Genomic DNA, 20,417 nt, shown 5'->3' on the forward strand with positions numbered 1-20,417 from the left:
CGAAGGCATCCCTTCCCCTTAGGCAGATAGTCCTAGTGTGCTTTGCCGTATTCTCAATAAACCAAACCAAACCAAAATCTTATGCTTAGGATGCTACAGATGTCGAATGAAGACTATTTATGGCATATTTACCATGCCCTCTTTCTCTCACATATTCTTTAAACTAACAAAATGCATTTTTGAAAGCACTAAGCTTTGTATTTTTTCTTTTTTTACTAATTCAGTGACTAGTATTTGCTGTCATGAATACTCGATGTTCTTTCTTGCAGGGCCTTTTATATGAGGATCAATTATTTTCTTGTTGTGCCCTCAGTCACTAATTCCCTTTATTGATAAGAGTTTATACTAGTTGCTAGCTGGTAAGTATTGGCGTTATAAAATTCTTTACTAATAACTGTTTTGTAGAAAATTTTTCATATAATGATAAAGTTATTATTTGGTTTTTCAATTTTGGTGACTGTGAATAGTTGTTTTAAATTTTCAATAGTTGAAAGAAGTTGAGATTAATTTAAATAACTTTTAAACTTTGCTAGTTTCAGTTTTAATTTGCTGATGGATTTCACCTTTCCGATTTAAAAAGGGGCATCAATAGACAAATTAAGTTGATAACTAGCCTTGATAACAAATTCGTTGATGCTATTTTCTGAATTTTTGTAAAAGTAGGTTTTGCTGACGTATCTGACTGGTCTATATTTTACTCCATAACTCATGGGTTTTTTTAACATTGCCTAAGACAAAGCGGGAATAGGACTTCGTTGTACCTTACGTCAACCCATATTATTACTCTCAACGCATTTTGATTATTCTAGTATTAGCGCATTTATACTTGGCAAATAATTTTCAAGTCCTCATCGCAAGAATACAATTTTTTGATATTTAATTTACTTCATCTATACTTATTACGTTTCAACTTTATTATGCATTTCTCATATAGCAAATAACATTTTCCTGTTTGTTTAACTTAGATACTAATCTAAGCGCTCATTCTTCTATTTCCAGCCAAAGGCCTCAGAGCACAGCGTCAACCCTAGAGGTCAAAACTCCTAGCAGTTGATGCCTCAAGAACCACCAGCGTTGTCCGATGAGTTAAGTCGCGAGTTTTGAATATCTCTCTTTTTTTTTTTTTTTTCCAAAGGCAGATTGTAAACAGTTGCAGTGTAACACAGTCCATTAATCTATACAAGGCCAAATGTGGTGGTCTCTTTATTATGGAGGCACCTAATAGGTGGGCCACCATCGCCTCCTATGAAGGGACGGACCGTTACAACCATACCTTCTCCGGGATTCGAACCCAGGCCCTTCGGTATCGCAATCAGGCTTCCCTAACCACTATACCGTCTGGGCGACTTGAACGATATCTCAGTTTCCAGTAATTATGTGCTGGTGATGATCATCTACGTATGGACTGAATTTCGGCAGTTTGCAATGTCATTTTGCCGACTCTTCTATTTCATGGTGATTAGTAAGCAAGCTGCTTAACGTTCTTTGATATTTGAATGCAACAACTGCTCTTGTGTTTATAGCCGGAAGGAAAACTACATTTTTTGAAAATTCGAGAGAAGCGGAATTTGTCAAATTGTGGAGGGATAAAATTGATTTTAATGTAAATTTTGAGTTTAGTGGGATAGTTAGAAAGTCTTTATTTATAGTAATCCAGAACTAGGTCTTGAATAATTTGTAGACCGTTGTATTACGAAAGAACATATTTTTCAACTAGTAAAAAAAAAAAAATTCTTAGTACAAGAGTGAAACCAAATAAGAAGTTTCTTGAGGAAATTTTCGGAATTAAATAAATTTTTAAAGTACGTCAGTAATTTACTTGCATCTAAAAAATCGGCAAATATCTTTTATTGTTGATTCTACTTCCTCTTTTTGTTTTTATTCTGTAAAGTTTATATTGGCTGAATATTGATTTATTGGAATTATCTTTGTGATTTTGAAGGTAAGTATTAAGTCAGTAAAGACAGAGTGTATAATGTTTGAGAATACAAAGTGATTTTTGAAAAGTTTGTTCTTTGTTATTAGATAGACGGTGATAGGTGGTTTTGCAAATAAATAAAAGTAGTGATAGCAATAATAATACAATTTTAAAAAGTTGCAATTAAAACTTTTCTTCAAAAATACAGGTAGTTTTTTTTTTTTTTTTTTTTTTAATTTATTTCCTTATATGTCATTTTGACATTTTTAAACTTATTTGCTTGTATATCAAGAGGGGCGGCAAATTAAGAGACCACCCCACGCGGACAAACTCAGGGACCGCTCCGAGCGACGAGAGCTCTAGCTACGTCACTACCACCAGTGGCCGAGCGATAAAGTCCCCGAACGCTGGTAGTTCGACCTGGGATCGAATCCCAACGAACGGGTTGGTTGTGTAGGATTTTTCATGGTTTTCTCCAGGTATAGCATGGATACGATCTAATTATCCGTGAAACGTCCTCCACAAAGGCATTTCTACCCATAGACCGATAGCTGCCTTAAGGTCAGTTTACACCTGTCAGAGCGGCTCGGAGCGAGTCGCTTGTTGCGATTACTTTGACAGTGTAAACGTTCACTTCGATGGAGTAGAAACGTAGGAAAGATGAGTCAGCGCTTCCGTTTCTACTTTGAACCTGTTGAAAAATCTATCCGGGCAGTTAGTCCGAGCAGCGTTCGCAGGAAAGTCGTGACAGTGAGTTCTATAATGCCGAGATGTAAAAGCGATAGCCAAACCACGGCACTTTTTAATGCATACGCATTTTATGAAGTGCTTCATTAAGATGTTGCATACTTCTATAATTATGTGAGCTTATATTCATTTTTCTACAAGCATCCTACATGAGGATGCAATAAATATATGATATTATAAACTATAAAAATAAAAATAGAATTATGAAAAAATATGTAGATCTGTTTTATTCGGGATATTTAAATTTCTTGCTTTGTATAAAAACATTCTGGGCTATAATTCGTTACAATTCAGCTTGGATGTGAAACATGTTCAGCTTGGATGTGTGAGTGTACTGAAGGTGTATTAAGGTTTATACAAATTATGCTAGATGAATTCTAATCTTCTTAAACTATCCGTTTTAGCATTTTAAAAGTAAAATATAATCACTATATTTAACCATTATTAATTTTGTTGATATCACTTTGTGTGTTGTCCAGAATCACAATTTCAGTAGGATCCAAAAGTAAGAATTTGAGATAAATATCTTCCTATTGGAACTATGTCATAATATACATATTCTTTTACCTTTGGTAATATATGTAATGCTCCCAAGTTTTTTGCTACTTCTTATTAAGATTTTCTGAATAATTAGGTAGATATTATACATTTTACTTCTGCCGTGTTAATGGTTGCTTTGAATAAATGTTCCATGTGTTGATTTTGCATTCTTCTTTAGAAATAACTCAGTTCCATTCAGAACTCTGCATAATTAACCCTTTAATTGTCAAGTTATTTTGATGATTTGGGTACACAAATTGTCAAATTTTTTTATTGGAAAAACCAAAAAGTAGCCGAAATAAACATCTCCCGATATATATTCGGGTATGACAATACGATGCACTCAAAAAATTTAAAAAAAAAAAAAAAAAAAAATTACCCCGAGAAATACGCGGGCGTGACATTTTCGAACACCAGTGCTGTGCCCGAGATAATCTCGGGCATGACAGTTAAAAGGTTAATTACTGCAGACTATTTGCTTCCCAGACTTCATGGGCGTTTTCGTGGTTTTCCCCACGTGTAACGTGTATACTAGCCAGTTTCCCTTAGAAAGTCGTCCACGAAGGCATCCCTCCTCTTAGGCAGATAGCCCTCGAGGCTTTGCCATAATCACACACACACACACGCTTCCCAAACTTCAAGCACTGCAGCCAAAGAACATCTATGTATGTTCAATGCATATTCTTTCCTGCAGCTGCCACGTCGGTATTCATTTCGTAAACAAACGGAGGCGAGTTGTCAGTCCACTCTGATTGGTGTAAACAATCTATCAGAGTACAAGTCCGTTCACTCGGTTCGAAACGCACGGACAAGCGGCTCGCTACGAGAGGCCCTGACAGATGTAAACTGGCCTTTAATCAGTCAATTTAATCCTTAGTAAGTGATTCACAAAGGCATCCCTCACCTTGGGCAGGTAATCCACCTGTGTTTTGACAAAATATATTTAATGAAAGATCATTAACTATATATAATAATTATAAAAATTTGCACACTAATTAGCTTTCATGAGAAGTTAACAAATAAAATGATATTTATTAAGATTAATAAATTTAATTTTGAGGTGTTTATTTAAATCTCATTTAACAATAGAAAAATGTTCTTTTTAGTTGATTAGCTACTTTTGTATCCGGAAACGCTCCGAGTGATAACGCGAAAAAGGTTTCCAAGATTACATCAGGGCTTCAACTGCAAGTGTTTTGAATTTGGCGATATTTAAAGAGGAAAACAGTTTGGCGTATTTCGTGTTTCGCCAAGCGGCAGCGTCTTCGGCAACCATTCTTTCCTACCCAGTTCTCCCACCGTTTGTTACACGTACTGGTTGAAATTGCGAAGAGCTTGCTCGTGTGCCATGTTTCTGTGATTTAGACGATTGAGCTTTTACTGCCCTTGCATCCGAGTTTTACGAAATTGGAAGGCTTATATACTGTGTGCTGTCAATGGTGTGTATTACGTAAGTGCTACCACATATTTGCAATTGTCCGCTTGCTTAATTATATATTTTAGCGTTAACGTACTATTTGCCGAACATAAGTTTCATAATTAACGTTAAATCTGCTTTGTAATTTAGTTTTAATATGTGATCGTACTGTTTTATTACTTTTGTTAGGCATGAATAGCTAAGAGACATAGAGAAATACTGTCATAAAGCAGGATTAAGTAAATAAATACGAACATCGATTTAAACGTATGCGACTGTTGGTTACGCAGTGCCATAACGTTTACGTCAGTTTTTCAATTTTATAAAGTTTGTGCATGCACATGTAATTGGCTTAAGATAAGCTTCTAAATTAGTAAATGTATTGTTATCAAATCGGTGTCAGCTACTAAAAAGCAAAAACTAATACTTGTTGGAGTTCAGTTTTAAACTAGGATTCTTGTAAATATTAATCCTATAATTTCAAAATTAGCTGCAAGATGTGTCTCTAAAATTTTCTTTTGTACGTTTCTAAAAATATTTGTTTTTCTTTTATCCTTTTTTTTTGGGGGGGGGAGGGGGAATCATCGCTTTAACTTTTTTTTGGTAAACATTATAGTATTTGTGTTTTATAACATAACCTGCTGTTCTTTGTCATATTCAAAATAAGCTGTCAGATCGAACATATATGCATGCTTGTTAATAATATTTTGTTTCAACTTTCTTTAGTAAACGCAATCTGAACGAGTTAATTTTCTAAAATTATGTTAAATAGAAATGCATTAATACAGCGTGACAGAGGATGAAAATGTCAGTTTTGCATATCATGACAGAAATTCCACCAAAGCCCAGCTTCGGTAGGCTCTGCTTGCGAGTTTCGGTTTATGAGTTTCAGTTTGAGGCTTCTCAGTATGAGTTACGGTGTGACTTCAGCTAGGGGATCCAAATGAAAGGTCTCTAAATACATTTAGTATTCTTAGTATAACGTATTTTATTTATTTAGATTTTATTGTACATTATTCATTATTTTATTGATTTAATTTTGTTTAACTTTTCTGACAGCCTTTCAAAATTCTCCGGTAATTAGGAATTAAGCTCTGGTGTGATCATTAAAGTGATCATCTAAAAACGAGCACTTGTGATTCAAATCGCATATCATTACAGGGTGTGTAAATAATGACTATTTATTGCATATGGCTCTCAATGTAAAATGTGATTTCGAAGAACAATAGACAATATTATTTTTTCAGAGCGTCAGCAGAATCATTGTTTTCAAAGACGGTGATGTCATCGTTATACTAGAGTTGTAGCATTCGAAGTTACTTCCTGAATAATATCCAAACCCCTGTTTTGTATTTATTTACAGTACTAATTTTGAAAATGTACAACATATAATATAGTAGTTTATTTATTGTACTCGTTTCTTTGCTTAAATGTATTTCAAATCGTCAGAAGTTTGCTTTCACACTTCAGATCGTTATGATGTTTAAAAAAAGTTCATTCATAACAAATCTTCCCGGTACTAGTTTTAGTGCCTTTCCAAACCATAAACAACAGAATAATTGCTGGAATCCGGCTGAGTAATAGTTTCCGGCTTGGTGTATATTCTCGCTTGTGGCCAAATTTAGAATCAACTGTACTCGTGAGTGCTACTGCAATGTAAGAATTTCATTACGGTTTTCCTTTCATCCTCCTCATGCTAGTGTAAATCGATGTAAACACTTTTTTTTTTTTTTTTTTTTTTTTTACGCGCACAAATACAGACACACACATATATATATATTTGAAGATGTTTTATTTCGTCAAGGGCGCATAAACTCAGAAAAATGAGTGCTGTGGCATGATATATGTCTGAAGATGTGTCCGAGATTCATGCAGAAAAGTGTAGGCATGCACATCAAATAAAATTTGCTGCTCCTTTCCGTACCATATTAGGGCGGATAAAAATACTGAATGCGACTGATTCTATCACAAGAATCCTTGCCCTTCTCAGACCGCTGTTTCCACGTTTTCCTTCTTTGTTTATGCATACGAGTCATTCGCCTGAAAGATTCTCCGAGGAAGCATTATTCCCCCAGGCAGATATTCTTGCATAACATCATTTGAAATTAAATAACCTGTTTTATTACGCTGTCCATTTCATTTGATGTTCTTTTCCGGCACCCTGTTATAAATTTGCGTAATAATTTTCTTTTCTTACTTTCGTTTTCTTCTCTTCCCCGCAAACGGATTGTACTGTACGCATTTAAAATTACTGATCTTGTATTTAATTTATTTCATGTGTAATTAAGTAATCCGATTAAATGTTAATTTATTTGAAGTAAATATGGATGTTTTACGATGTAATCTATTTAATAACTGGCTATAGTGGTTAAAACTTTAAAAACGCTGGTATCTCGCCCAGGCATCTATACCCGGCAGCAAACCTAACTGCACATTATTATCACAACTCTGAGAGGGACTTCAAATCAGGGCTTAGTTGCTAAAATTAGAAGTGCCGGAGCTCTATGGAAGGCTGTCAGCAAAGAGGAAGAAAAATAAATAAATAAAAGGACTATTAAAATCATTAATAATTTTTAAATTATATAGTTAATTATTATCAAATTAATTAATAAGTATTTAATCAATATTAATAATCACTATTTATCAATTATTATTTTATTAGATTAATTAATAATTATTTATTTAAATGATTAAAATTAAATAAAATGTAAAGAGATAAACAAAAATTTAAGAAGCGAATTTTAATACAATTTTATTGCAAAAAATAAAATTTTTGGGATCATATTTCTACTGAAATTGTTGTTCCAGTTACGTAAAAGAAGTGCCGGAGCCTTCTTATTTAGGGCTCCTGTGCGCTTCACCAAGAATTATGATTTATCCCAAAAACTAAGAAGTGCCGGAGCCGGTCTCCGGCGCAATTTAAGCTCTGCTTCAAACATTAGACCAGTGGGTTCGCGATAATTTGTCAACTGCCAAACTTGTTTCATGAGAATTTTGACGCCGATTTGTAAATGACAAGAAAATTTTGTTATTTAACTTTATTTGCGAAATATCTAAAATTACAGCGGTATATAGGAAGATTTGGGTATCTGATTAATTAAATTCAGAAAGAATATGAATACATATTAGTTCTCTGCAGTTCTTCAGAAAACGAGTTTTTGTTTCCTCTCCTCAAGAAACTAAATTTATCGGAATTCTTTATATTATTATACTGCTCGGTAAAAGAATATTTTAGGGTACCCCTTGGCAGAACTTGGCGGTACATGGGATACCGAGTTTGTGCAATTCTTTGACTTGTTATTTTGGCTTGCGTAGCGGCGATTTTTGGCGCAAAAATTGCCGCTACGCAAGTAAAAAAATTCCACAAACTCTGTATCCATGTACACATCGACTGATTTTCACTTAAAAAAATCCCCGAATTGCACAAAAATGGCATTGTGCACTCCCTTGACTTTATCCATGTACACATCGACCTATTTTCACTTAAAAAACATCAGGGAATTGCACGAACTATGCTTTACGCACTCCCTTGAGTTTGTCCAAGTACACATCGATAAATTTTCACTTAAAAAGTCAAAGGAGCACCCAATTCTACAGTAGAGGCAAACAAAAAATACGCAATCTCAATAAACTACATTTTAAACCAAACAATAAAATAACACAAAAAAGGAAAAACCTGTTATGTATTTTAGCACTACACAAAGCAAATATTCCCTTACCTTATTTAGAAATTCGTTCTTCAGTCTGTGGCACACAAAATTCCTTAACAGCATCCAAAAATTTTCTAAAGTTATCTGAACTTCAATCCGTATATCGGCGTCGCCACAGAAATTCACAAAAACAAAGACTAAAAAATATACTACGTAGTTCCGGACTATGGCTACTAAGTAAACCTTTATTTACACACCAGTCAATTAATGCACTTTTCCCCCTTTCGTTCCAAATCGTACAGAAACTTCAAATTAATCCTACTACATTCAGCCATTGTATCGTCTAAGCTATGAAACAAGCAATGTACTTCCTAAGCAACACACACCACAAAAGCCCTTGCAAAACATCCCTTGATTCAAAATTTCCCAGAATAATGCAAACGATTACGTCACAATAGGGTTTCCATAACATTTAACTACTCAGGTTACCATAAATGATACAACAACTTGGCGGTAAATGAAACAGCAACTTGGCGATAATACAAGGGGTACCTTAAAGTCAACTCTAACCCAATGTTCTAGAAGGAGACTTTGTTTTAGCCGAACATATTTGCTAATAGGTATTAGCAAGTATGTTCTATATAGCATTATCTATACTCTATAGCATTATCTATATTCTATAACTTCTTCGTTATAAACAATGGCATTAAAAAAACATATAAACTTCAACTGTTGGGTGGGAGAATTTTAAGCTTCTCAATCATTACATTGAAATTGAAATGATTTAAGTTCTAATCTGTAAAACCAGAAGCTATTGAGAAACTTCAATTAAATAAGAGGCGTGATTACACGACAGTTTATTACACTTATTATTTATTTAAAACACTTCTAACTTAAGACCTTTCATGCGAACTCTTTAACATCACGTGAGCTAATTTTGCGGTGAAATCTATTGGTTGTTTTAGGTTTGATTTATTTGATTATGGCAAAGCACCCAAGGATCTGTCTGTCTCTGGTCCATTTTAGATACGGATTATGAAGTTGTTTATGTGGCTCTAGAATAAGGTAGATTAGAAAGTTAAGCCTCTGGGGACACATGACTTTGATGAGCTAGCAGGTGAAATTCCAAGAACCGTCAAGAAAGTGGGGATACCATTGTCTACTGTACTGCATTTATGCCAGTCATGGAAAGGGGCAAGAGACAAGTCACGCTGCGCAAGGAATTAAGTAAACATTGGCAGTCAAAGCTAGTTTACAAAGTTGTGATCCATAATAATTGTGTGCAGCAAATGGTCTGATCAAATTGTCATGCGGTATGATTTGGTAACTGAGGACTTATGAAAAATTTGCAGTATCACAGCTAAGACCAGTTTTTAAGAAACGCTAATTAAGTTTAACTAATAGTCGAATTCAAGTCGTCATGGATCAGTTTTTTTCTAATCAGGTAATGAGCATGTTCATCTCGGAATCTGATTTTGTACTACCTGAAGTTTGTAGAAGTCTGCCTTTCAGGTTGAGGCCCAGGCTGCAGATGCGTAGCATAGAATTGGTCTTATAATGCATAGGTATGTCCTTCTCTTTTTGTTGAGAGATAGTCCAGAGTAATTTCCAAGGAGTACAGAAAGTTGGTTGGCGATACCACAGTCTTTTCCTATAACGTGCTTAATATGACAAGTCGATGTGACACTTTGGTTAATGCTAACAACCCCTAGATAACTTACATTATTAATACAGTTCACAATTTTTTCGAATAGAGGTTGTTCTATGCTGTTTTCCTAATCTTGCGCCTCCTTACCAATAGGAGCTTTGAAGCATTTACACTGATTCACCGTTTTCTACACCAATACTCAACATCTAAATAAAATCCTAGAGTTTGGAAATGGCATTATTGGGTTGGATCCACCGTATCATCGGCAAACTAACATAGTTATGATCCTCTTTATCTATGGAAAAATCGATTACGTTAAACAGGTAGAGAATGGGCGCAAAACAGGAACCCTGGGTCACTCATGCAGTGATGTTTTTGAAGGCTGATACAGATTTCCTTGGTCGACACTAAAAGTTCTGTCGGTAAGGAAGGAATGGCCCATCTTTGAAGACACTCCGAAAGTTTGCTCTTGTGTGACGTTACTGATGGACTCAAAAGCAACTACTCGTTTTTTTGTCTTCATTTCTCCCACTTGAGTAAGTGACTTTAACATTGAAAAGAGCATAACCTTGTTTGTCTATTGCTATTGGCCATTTCCATGGTTGCGACACGAATATGCACTTAATGAAATTCTCTTCTCAGCAGTTGAACGGGTTGACTGTAGGAAGTTTCAGCAGTTTCTCTGTTACGGGTTGACTGCAGGAAGTTTCAGCAGTTTGTCTGTTACATATAGGCAAATTTCTATTAAGTCTTTCACAAAGGCAGCTCTCATAATATGTCGAATAGCCCTAGCGTGCTTTGCATAATTCATTCTAATTCCTAGCCATGGAAAAGCAGGCAGCTGATTTTCTGTAACTGCAGTCTAAAATGCCTTTCCTTAACTGGCCGATTTATTTAATTTATTAAATAGTTATAAGATTATGAGGTAGAAGTTGCTTATTGGGTGTAAGCTGTTAGTTTTTGCACCTTTTGTTTTTAGAAAGATTTCCAAACTATCGATATTTATAGTAAGTCGGTAAACATTATCACCATATAAAAAGAAAAACGTACTTTAGTAATTTAAAATACGAATTTTAATTATTAAATAAGGATTATGTGATACATTGAAAAAGTAAAACACGTTCTTATTCAAATCTCTCTGCATTTTTTTTGCTCTGTTCTCTCGAAATACACAGCGATCTGTTTTCGCTAAAACATCAGAGATTTGAGGAGATTCAGCTTCCTAAAACTTGACAACAGCGGTTAATTAGGAAGCGCATTTCCTTGCTGTTCCGTTTAGAAAATTGTCAGCAAAAATTTGTATTCCTGCAGAAATTTTACCGCGGTTTTTCTCATTGATGGCAAATTCTACAAACTCGTATTTTAAAACTACGTTTAAGGCAAAAAAATATCACGATTTGTTTATAAAACCCGTTCGAACTTGGAATACAACAAAAAAGAACGCATATGAAAATAGCGGCGTTGCTTGACTAAAAAATTGTTATGAGCTTCATTGCCGGAAAAATCGTAATTCGCACTGGTTGCCAGAGTATGGCACATGCTGAAAATTTGATGACTTTTGCAAAGGTGGTTGCGTTAATACTTAAGTGCCAATTTATTAATTCCATCGTATTTAATCATACTTTGTTAAATAAATGCCTCACCTCGGTATAAAAGTGTGAGAAAAATTCTCGGTATAAAAGTGTGAGAAAAATTACGCAATAAAATTACCCAAAGGACATAAAATTTAGATTATAATTAGATATTAATATATTTTATATCAGAATCTTATAAATAGTTCAAGTAACTGTAATCAGTTTTAAAATGGCTTCACCGTGAAACTCTGAAACTTCTTTGTCCCGTCCCCAAGAGAATCGCCAGTTTTCCATATTTCAAGGTTGTCAGCTATATGTAGTTTTATTTATTTTCTTTTCAATGGCCGGGCCTTGCGCCACTATAAGGGTTGGAAGTGGCGGCCATTTCATTATGGAAGCACCTGATAGGTGGCTGCCGGGCCCATCCCTACAGCAGTCAGGGTCACTAACCACTATGGGGGATAGATAGTCTGCTCAGCTGTATGGAATTGGTAGTGAAAACCAAGGAGGTTAGAATAGAAGGAGGGAAGGTTCAACTTAAAAGGTGAAGCTTGACGGCCATGTTACTGTTATCACTGTGACTTGTGCAAGGAAGTCTGTAATTGTAACATTTTTTTTCCCTTCTCTTTTTGAAGCATGTCAGCTTATATTGCATATGGATGCACAAATAAATTTTCGAAAAATATTCCTGGGATTACTGTTCACTCGTAAGTATTGATTTTCTTTTTTTTATGCAATTTTATAAATATGTTAAAAAATATCACAATGCCATGTTGTTTTCTTTCCTGATGTGACAAAAATGACTTAATTATAATCGAAACATGTTAAATACATTTTAATGTTTTTGCTTACAGTTGGTATCTTCGTTCCTTAACATACAATGATATATGCTAGAATTTAAACTGTATAATTTGAATGCTTAGATAATTCGTTTTATAATTTTCATGAAAAGTAAGAAATCAATTGTTACTATTTTTATGAATTGTGAAGGTGTTAAATAAAGCAACGCTTTTCTTTATGTATTAATTACTATTCATTCTTAAGTTTTGTGAACTGTTACGAATATAATTTGTGCATTTGATCAATATAAACTGTTCTGTTGTTAAAATGATTTTGCATAAGCTTACAAATTTCTGGGCAGTATAGCGATAAATGTAAGTAAATTATTTACACAATTGAACATGTGGAAAGATATTTCAAGGTAATTTCTGTGAGATTCATAAATATGAAACGCGCATAAACTGAAATCATTGAATTGACATAAATCTGTTTTATTTTATTAATATTTATTTTCTTGTTGATATAAGGTTATTGGTTGTGAAAAGAATCGATTTAAAACTTTCATTTAAAAAAAAAAGCAACATGTTACCATTTTTTTAGATAATTATCTGTTATTAATTTCAGGTAAAAATGATTCTTTAATAAATTATAATAATATTGGGAATAAATCAGAAATATCACTTCTTAAAGAAACAATTGGAATGTATAATACCCGAGAAGTTGCTAATAAAACCTAAACAAATTCTTGAAATTATGCAGAATAATAATTTTTAAAGGCTTTAATGTTATGCACATGCATTTAGATTTCGAAATATTTCTTAATGATTTTCTGTACTTAGTAAATTACAGGTATCATCTTTATAACTTTAAAACAAAAAAATAACAATAGCGAAGCATTTCATTATAAATTCAACATATTTTTACTGGAAAATGTATGCATAGAACAGCTTACAAACACGTACGTTTCACTACCGTATTGCAATGTTTTGAAGTAACAAACATGGACGCTGCTTGTTCCGTGGAGTTTCATTCCCCGATAATGGAGGAAACTGCGAACTCTCCCTCCTTCTATTCTAACCTCCTTGGTGAAAACCAGGACTTTAAAAGACTATTTATCCCTGAGTGAAAACAGGCAGTTCCCTTTAGTTTTGCGCAACTGTTTCACGTCTACACGTGTTTCTCTGTGAAGCGCAGGCATTAACTTAAATTCAAAAATTCTGTTTTTTCATAATATTCAGGATACCACGTGTTTCTTGATCAATTAGTGGTACTGATCAAAAATTTAAACATGATGCAATACCAAACGCGTCCTAGATCTTAAGGATCCTTCCATTTTCCTTTAATTCGTGAACTTTCGTGAGTGTTGCGCATGATCATAGCGCTGTTGCAGTTGCTGTTCGTTTATTGTTGCGAAACCTGCTAACATTTTTCCTCTTCAAAAATAGTCTGCTGCCCTGTCATCCTGTCTGCGTAATGTTTAGAAGTGTGAATAATTTCTAAAAGAACATTAGTCAGCCACTAGATCTGCGAAGTTCGATTTGCTCCCGGATTTACAATGAGATTTAGGTAATGAAATTGGTTAATAAGTCACAATAACACGCCGAACAAATACAAATTCAGAAGTCAAACAACAAAAATCAGCGTTATACCTACAAAATTTTCACAGGACTAGTTTCGATGGTTTTACCGAACCATCATCTTCAGCTGCAAAACCGCAAATGAACAAGATAGGAAATAATGATTAGATAAGATAAGAAAGCCTGGACAAGAATAAGCAAGTGGCGCCATCTGTTGGCGAAACCAGAACTAAAACACAATTTCTCTAGAAGCCGAAGGCAAATTTGCATTGGAATTAGGATCGTTAACTAGAACAGAAAGATTTTTATGAATGTGAAATGCCTCTAGAAAATCCAGTTCTCCAATGGAAGATGTTTTTTGAATAATTTTGGCAGCAGAAAAATTGAAAGTGTGATTTTCGGACCAACAATGTTGAGCAACAGAAGACCTCTGTGTTTCCTTTTTTCTAACATATGCCTCATGTTCTTTGACGCGAAATTTTAAGGCTCTCTTAGTTTGGCCAATGTAAATTAAACCACACTGGCAAGGAATCCTATAAATACCCCAGGAATTCATATCCGGAATGGGGTCCTTGAGTATAGAAGTTGGAATTTTATTGATGGGAGAAAAAACAACCCGAAAGTTAAATTTCTGCAAAATATGTGCAACTTTATAGCTAATTGATGGAAAGAAGGGAATGACAACAGAATTTTTATAATCTCCTAAAATAAGAGTGTGGCTTTTAGTGTGTTGAGATGAGAATTTTTTAACTGCTTGATTAATAATGTTGGGTGAAAAGCCCCTGTCAATAGCTATTGCTTTTAAATAATTTAGTTCTTCATCAAGGGCTAGTTTGGAGGAGCAAACTTGAAGAGCACGGAAAACATAGGAATAAAATGAAGCTAACTTTTGTTTAGTCGGATGACATGATTTAAAGTGTGGTGGAAGGCAAACCGATGAAGGTTTACGGTAAACTGTAGTACTGAAGTTGGATGTGTTACGTGTGACCAGAATGTCGAGAAACGGAAGAGAATTGCAAGTCTCAAGTTCAAAAGTGAACTGAATAGTAGGATCAATAGAATTCATTGTTGAAAGAACTTTATTTAAATCATCTTTATTACCTTCAAACAGGGTAAAAGTATCGTCTACGTAGCGGAACCATGCCGGGAAGTTTAAAGTTTCAAACAATTTTGATTCATAATAATGCATGTAGATATCAGCCAGGATGGGACTGAGGGGACTTCCCATGGCTAATCCCTCAGTTTGCTTGTAATATTTATTTTGGAAAACAAAATGTGTTTGTTTCAAACAGAGTTGAGTGAGAGAAATTAGCTCATCAATTTCGATGCAAGAGAAATGAAATTCGCGAAGTCTGGTTTCTAGACATCTTAATGCACCCTCCACTGGGACATTGGTGAATAATGATTTTACATCAAAAGAAACCATGAGTAAATTACTAGGAGAAATGTTTTTAACCTTTTTTACAAACTCTATTGAATTTTTTATGGTGTAAATGTTATTGTCTAATAGAGTGGAAAATCTAGAAACTAAATATTTAGCTAAAGGATACGAGGCAGTACCTAAATTTGATACAATAGGGCGGAAAGGAATACCACTTTTATGAATTTTGGGAAGAGCATATAATCTGGCACAATTCGCAACAGATGGGATAAGCGAATGTTTTAAGTTGCTTGAAATGATTTGCGAAGATTTGATCGCAGTTTTTATTTTGGATAAGTCCGAAGGTGAAGGATCTTTAGGGATCGGATTATATGGTCCTTCGTTTAAGAGTTTAGTGACACCATCGATGTAAGTGTTCTTATCCATGACGACTATCTGGCCACCTTTGTCGGCCTTTGAAATGATAATAAGAATGAATTTCGCGCATTGTAGCTCTTTCTCTCGCAATTAGATTTGGTTTCAAAGGTTTATTATTGAATTTCACATTATGAGCGATAAGATGCCTAATCATTTCTTTCTGTGAATCTGAAACTTTACTGAACTTGAAAGCTTTTTCGATAGGAGCCAAAATCTTTGGAATCGAGGGTTTACAGGTTTGTGAGAAGTTAAAATTACATTTTAGAATTCTGTTTTGTTCTTCTGAAAGACTAACATTAGAAATATTAACTATTGGCTTGATGTTTACAATGGGAAGATTTTTTGAACTACTTGAACTGGAAGACTGTAAAAGAAGTTTTTCGAATTTAACTGCAAGGGTGTTTTTATGACGGTTAACTGCATTCTCCGTTCTAGACCAAGACTTTTGCTCAAGGCCAGTGAATTTTGGATATGATTTAGCGAGTTCCAGATGAAGCTTATAGAGTTCATGTTCAACTTTGGACAATTGTTGACGTGTATCCCTTATCACGGACCGAAGTAAGGCAAGCTTGCAATTTAACAGAATTCTTGAAACGCGACTCGAAAGTTTTTGATTAGTTTTGATTTGAATAAAATTGGGGATCAATTTTTTACATTTACATTTAAGTAAAAAGTCAAGATGATTCAGGAATTTTTGCCGTTTCAGGCGTAATTTAGTGAAACGATTAACGGATGAAGGCATGATAAACAATGCAGAAAATCAAACTAAATTAACTGAGCAATAATAAAGTACACACAAAACAGCAGAACATTATTAATCAAGCAGTTAAAAAATTCTCATCTCAACACACTAAAAGCCACACTCTTATTTTAGGAGATTATAAAAATTCTGTTGTCATTCCCTTCTTTCCATCAATTAGCTATAAAGTTGCACATATTTTGCAGAAATTTAACTTTCGGGTTGTTTTTTCTCCCATCAATAAAATTCCAACTTCTATACTCAAGGACCCCATTCCGGATATGAATTCCTGGGGTATTTATAGGATTCCTTGCCAGTGTGGTTTAATTTACATTGGCCAAACTAAGAGAGCCTTAAAATTTCGCGTCAAAGAACATGAGGCATATGTTAGAAAAAAGGAAACACAGAGGTCTTCTGTTGCTCAACATTGTTGGTCCGAAAATCACACTTTCAATTTTTCTGCTGCCAAAATTATTCAAAAAACATCTTCCATTGGAGAACTGGATTTTCTAGAGGCATTTCACATTCATAAAAATCTTTCTGTTCTAGTTAACGATCCTAATTCCAATCCAAATTTGCCTTCGGCTTTTAGAGAAATTGTGTTTTAGTTCTGGTTTCGCCAACAGATGGCGCCACTTGCTTATTCTTGTCCAGGCTTTCTTATCTTATCTAATCATTATTTCCTATCCTGTTCATTTGCGGTTTTGCAGCTGAAGATGATGGTTCGGTAAAACCATCGAAACTAGTCCTGTGAAAATTTTGTAGGTATAACGCTGATTTTTGTTGTTTGACTTCTGAATTGGTTAATAAGCTTTCAGTTTATTTTCACTGAAGTGGTAATTTTAAAAGTATTGTTGAAAAGCATTTATTTTTTGCATGAGCAATGAATAGCCATGCCATTATTGAACCCTTCCCAGTAGTTAAATAGAAATTGTTAAATAGATTTTGAGGGTTGAAGGGAGGGGGACGAAAGAATAGCAAACACATCTAACATGTAGGAAAATGCAATCCAAAATATTTGCGAAACCTACGATGCTAATTTCTGCATAACGGTTAATAAATGGCTGTTTATTCTTGCAATGTGTATTGAGACTTAACGTATTAGCGCAACCACCGTGGTGCATCTTGATTTTTTACTGAAGAGACTATATTTTCAAAAAAATATTTATTGTATACGAACAGTATTTTAACGTTTAATTATTACATGCATATTTTAACGGTTTGGTTTATTTGATTACGAAAAAACGCTCAAGAGTTATCTGTCTAAGTGAAAGGCTACCTTCGTGGAGGACTTTTAATGGAAACTGGTTCATGTACAAGTTACACATAAGAAAACCACGAAAACGCGCATGCTTAGGGATTGGAACCCCCAGACTGAACTACAGTGTTCAGCCACTTTACCGCTTGACTTGTTTGGCCCATATTTTAACGTTTACATATATAACGATTACGTACATGTTTTGACTTTGAAAATAGGTATTTTTCTTGAAAATAAATAAATAGACTTGCTTATAGGCGGATTTCTTTTGCTGCTTTGAAAATTTCGGGGCTTTAAGAAAGATTCAAAGCAATTGTTCCCTATAGTTATTTTTGGCAAAATATTGTTTTCATGCATAAATTTTATCCCAATCTTTTCTGTTGCAGGCCATTCCCATAAGCGCATATTTTAAAATTCAGTTTATGACAATAAATATCACGATTTGTCTGTAAATACCATTGAAACTTAGAAAAGAACGCATACAAAAAATGGCGGTGTTGTTTATTAAAAAAAAAAAAAAGTAGTTTATGCGCATGGTGTTTCAGTTTATGTTAAGGTCGGTGCGCTAATTCGTAAGTACAGAAGTATTTAAATAAAGAGTTTAAAATTAAGGCTTAATACATTTGTATTGTGTTTTCCTCTCCATGGACATTGCTGTAACACATGAAAGCCTCTTGTCAGTTTGGAGTCGTGTTTCTTTTTTGCAAAGAATGTGCGAAAAACGAATATAACAATTTTCAGTAAATATGCTCGAAAATGTATCACCTTTTCTGATTTCATTTGTGGCTGATTAAAAAAAAAAAAAAAAAAAAAGAATGCTTAGTGTCGCATCGTTTCATTGGAATGTTTCATCTCGGAAATTTCTGTAATACCACATAACTCATGCCCATAAATTGCGCATAATGCCAACTCCGGCAAATAAAGGTTCAGAAACAAAACAAACGTGACTTATTCATAAAGCAGATTTATTAAACAAAAGGTAAAACTTTCAATAGACTTTCTTATAGGCTGATTTCTTTTGCTGCTGTGAAAATTTCGAATATTTACTATATAAGCAAGTCTATAAGCTTGCCTATAAGCAAGAACAAAAAAGATACCATTAAAAAAAAAAAAAAAAACCCTACGATTTTTGCTTCCGGGAGCAATAACAAAAAATATCTCTCTTACAAAAACTTAACAATATTACATGGTTGGGATGATGGTTAGTGCATTGTATGTCTCCCAGACGATGGGATACAGTCTGTACAACCCTTAAGCATGCTGAGCATCAAATTATCGAGCTGAACTTGGAGACGATTACCCCACTCAGCAAGCAATGCTCTCCGAAGTTCCGGTACACACGCAGAAGGTTGCAGTTCGGCTGCAGACAGACACACGCAGACAGGCTGCAGTTCGTTGGCCAAGCATATCCCACACATGCTCTATCGGATTGAAGCAAGCATGTCCCACACATACTGTATCGGATTGAAGCCAGCTGAGAATGCTGGTCATTCCGTACGTGTGATATTCTCAGCTTGAAGGCATTCCTTTACAGTGTTTGCACTCTGAGGATAGGCGTTGTTATCCATAAACACAAATTCTGCGATCATGGCACCCTTAAACAAACCAACATGCTCTTCCAGAATGATGTACCGATAAATTTGGCCTGTCATGGTTCCGATGTGAACTTGCAGATCTGTTCTGGAACGTAACCACCCTAAACGAGTATTCCACCCTAAACGAATAATTCTGCACCACCATAACGGTGTCGTTCAGTGATGTTGTCTTGATGGTAGAGGGTACCTGGAGTTCTCCATTTGAAATTTCGACGTGAATCAGAATGAAAGCTGAACCTCGTCGGAAAACATCACACAAGCCCACTGTAGCGATGTCCACATTGCATGTTCTCTACTCCAGGCAAACCGCTGGCGACAGTGAGTTGTGAAACACGTCTGACAGGCCTGCAAGCACATAGATTAGTCTGTCCCAAACGTCTGTACCCGGTTTGCCTCGAAACGGTCGTACCCGTGGCTGAAGATAGCTGAGGAGACAGATCTAATGCTGTGCTCTGTCTGCTTCTTTAGGCAGTTACTGCCAAATACCGGTCGTCATTCGGTGTCGGTATTTCTGGGACGACCTTTACTGTAACGTCTACTGACAATTTCCATCATTTTCGAATCGTTGCCAAAGTACTTTGTGCTATTCCAAGTTCCTTGGTTACTTTCTGGGATCTGAGTACGCCTGCATTCCAAGCGACCGATAATTCACTGAACGGCTTGCAGAACGCTTATTAACAATTTTATTTCTAAGTTACCATTTCTTATATACATTTCTCTTACATTCTCGTCATGTGATGTACTATCGGCGACATCTGATGGCTTCCTGTAATTTGCATATTATTCTTGAAGATGTGTGCGATGATTCTGCAGGTGAAATTTTTACTTTTCCGTGTGATGTTAAATTATCTTTAATTTATAGACATGAGTGTAAATTCCCGACTCCTGTGTAGGACTGCAAATTTACAGTCTGTAGCAGGTGTGGTCAAACTGCGGCTCACGTCGCAGCTCTTCTTATTTTTGAAATATTATAACTGGAAACAAGATGTACTACAACACGCTGTTTTATCAGTATTATTCAACGTTTACAAAATTCTTAAATTTATTTGCATCGAGTCTCTATTATTTGAAGCCGATGGTAAATGAATTATAGTTGGATGTCTTATAACTCTTAGACGCACACACACACACACACACACACAAAAAAAAAAAAAAAAAGACGCACCAAGAAGGAGT

The 20,417-nt window shown here is 34.9% G+C and overlaps 1 protein-coding gene across 6 annotated transcripts in view; it reads left to right on the forward strand.

The window, feature by feature from the left end:
- Positions 1 to 315: 315 nt before the first annotated feature.
- LOC118184939 (speckle-type POZ protein B-like) overlaps positions 316 to 20,417 on the forward strand; it is a 136,374-nt gene continuing 116,272 nt past the window's right edge. For 2 of the 6 annotated variants that reach the window (XM_035354689.2, XM_085809103.1), the window contains exon 1: positions 4,488 to 4,644. In XM_035354689.2, coding sequence (XP_035210580.1) covers positions 4,642 to 4,644 — 3 coding nt within the window. In that variant the 5' untranslated portion in view covers positions 4,488 to 4,641. Of the gene's footprint in view, positions 360 to 999; positions 1,086 to 4,487; positions 4,656 to 20,417 lie in introns of those variants that run through there. The other 4 variants (XM_035354691.2, XM_035354695.2, XM_035354690.2 and 1 more) reach the window with 4 other exon arrangements.

Source organism: Stegodyphus dumicola, chromosome X2 (assembly GCF_044657685.1).
Source record: "Stegodyphus dumicola isolate Sdum_Otavi_A_Nest chromosome X2, ASM4465768v1".
Taxonomy (NCBI): domain Eukaryota; kingdom Metazoa; phylum Arthropoda; class Arachnida; order Araneae; family Eresidae; genus Stegodyphus; species Stegodyphus dumicola.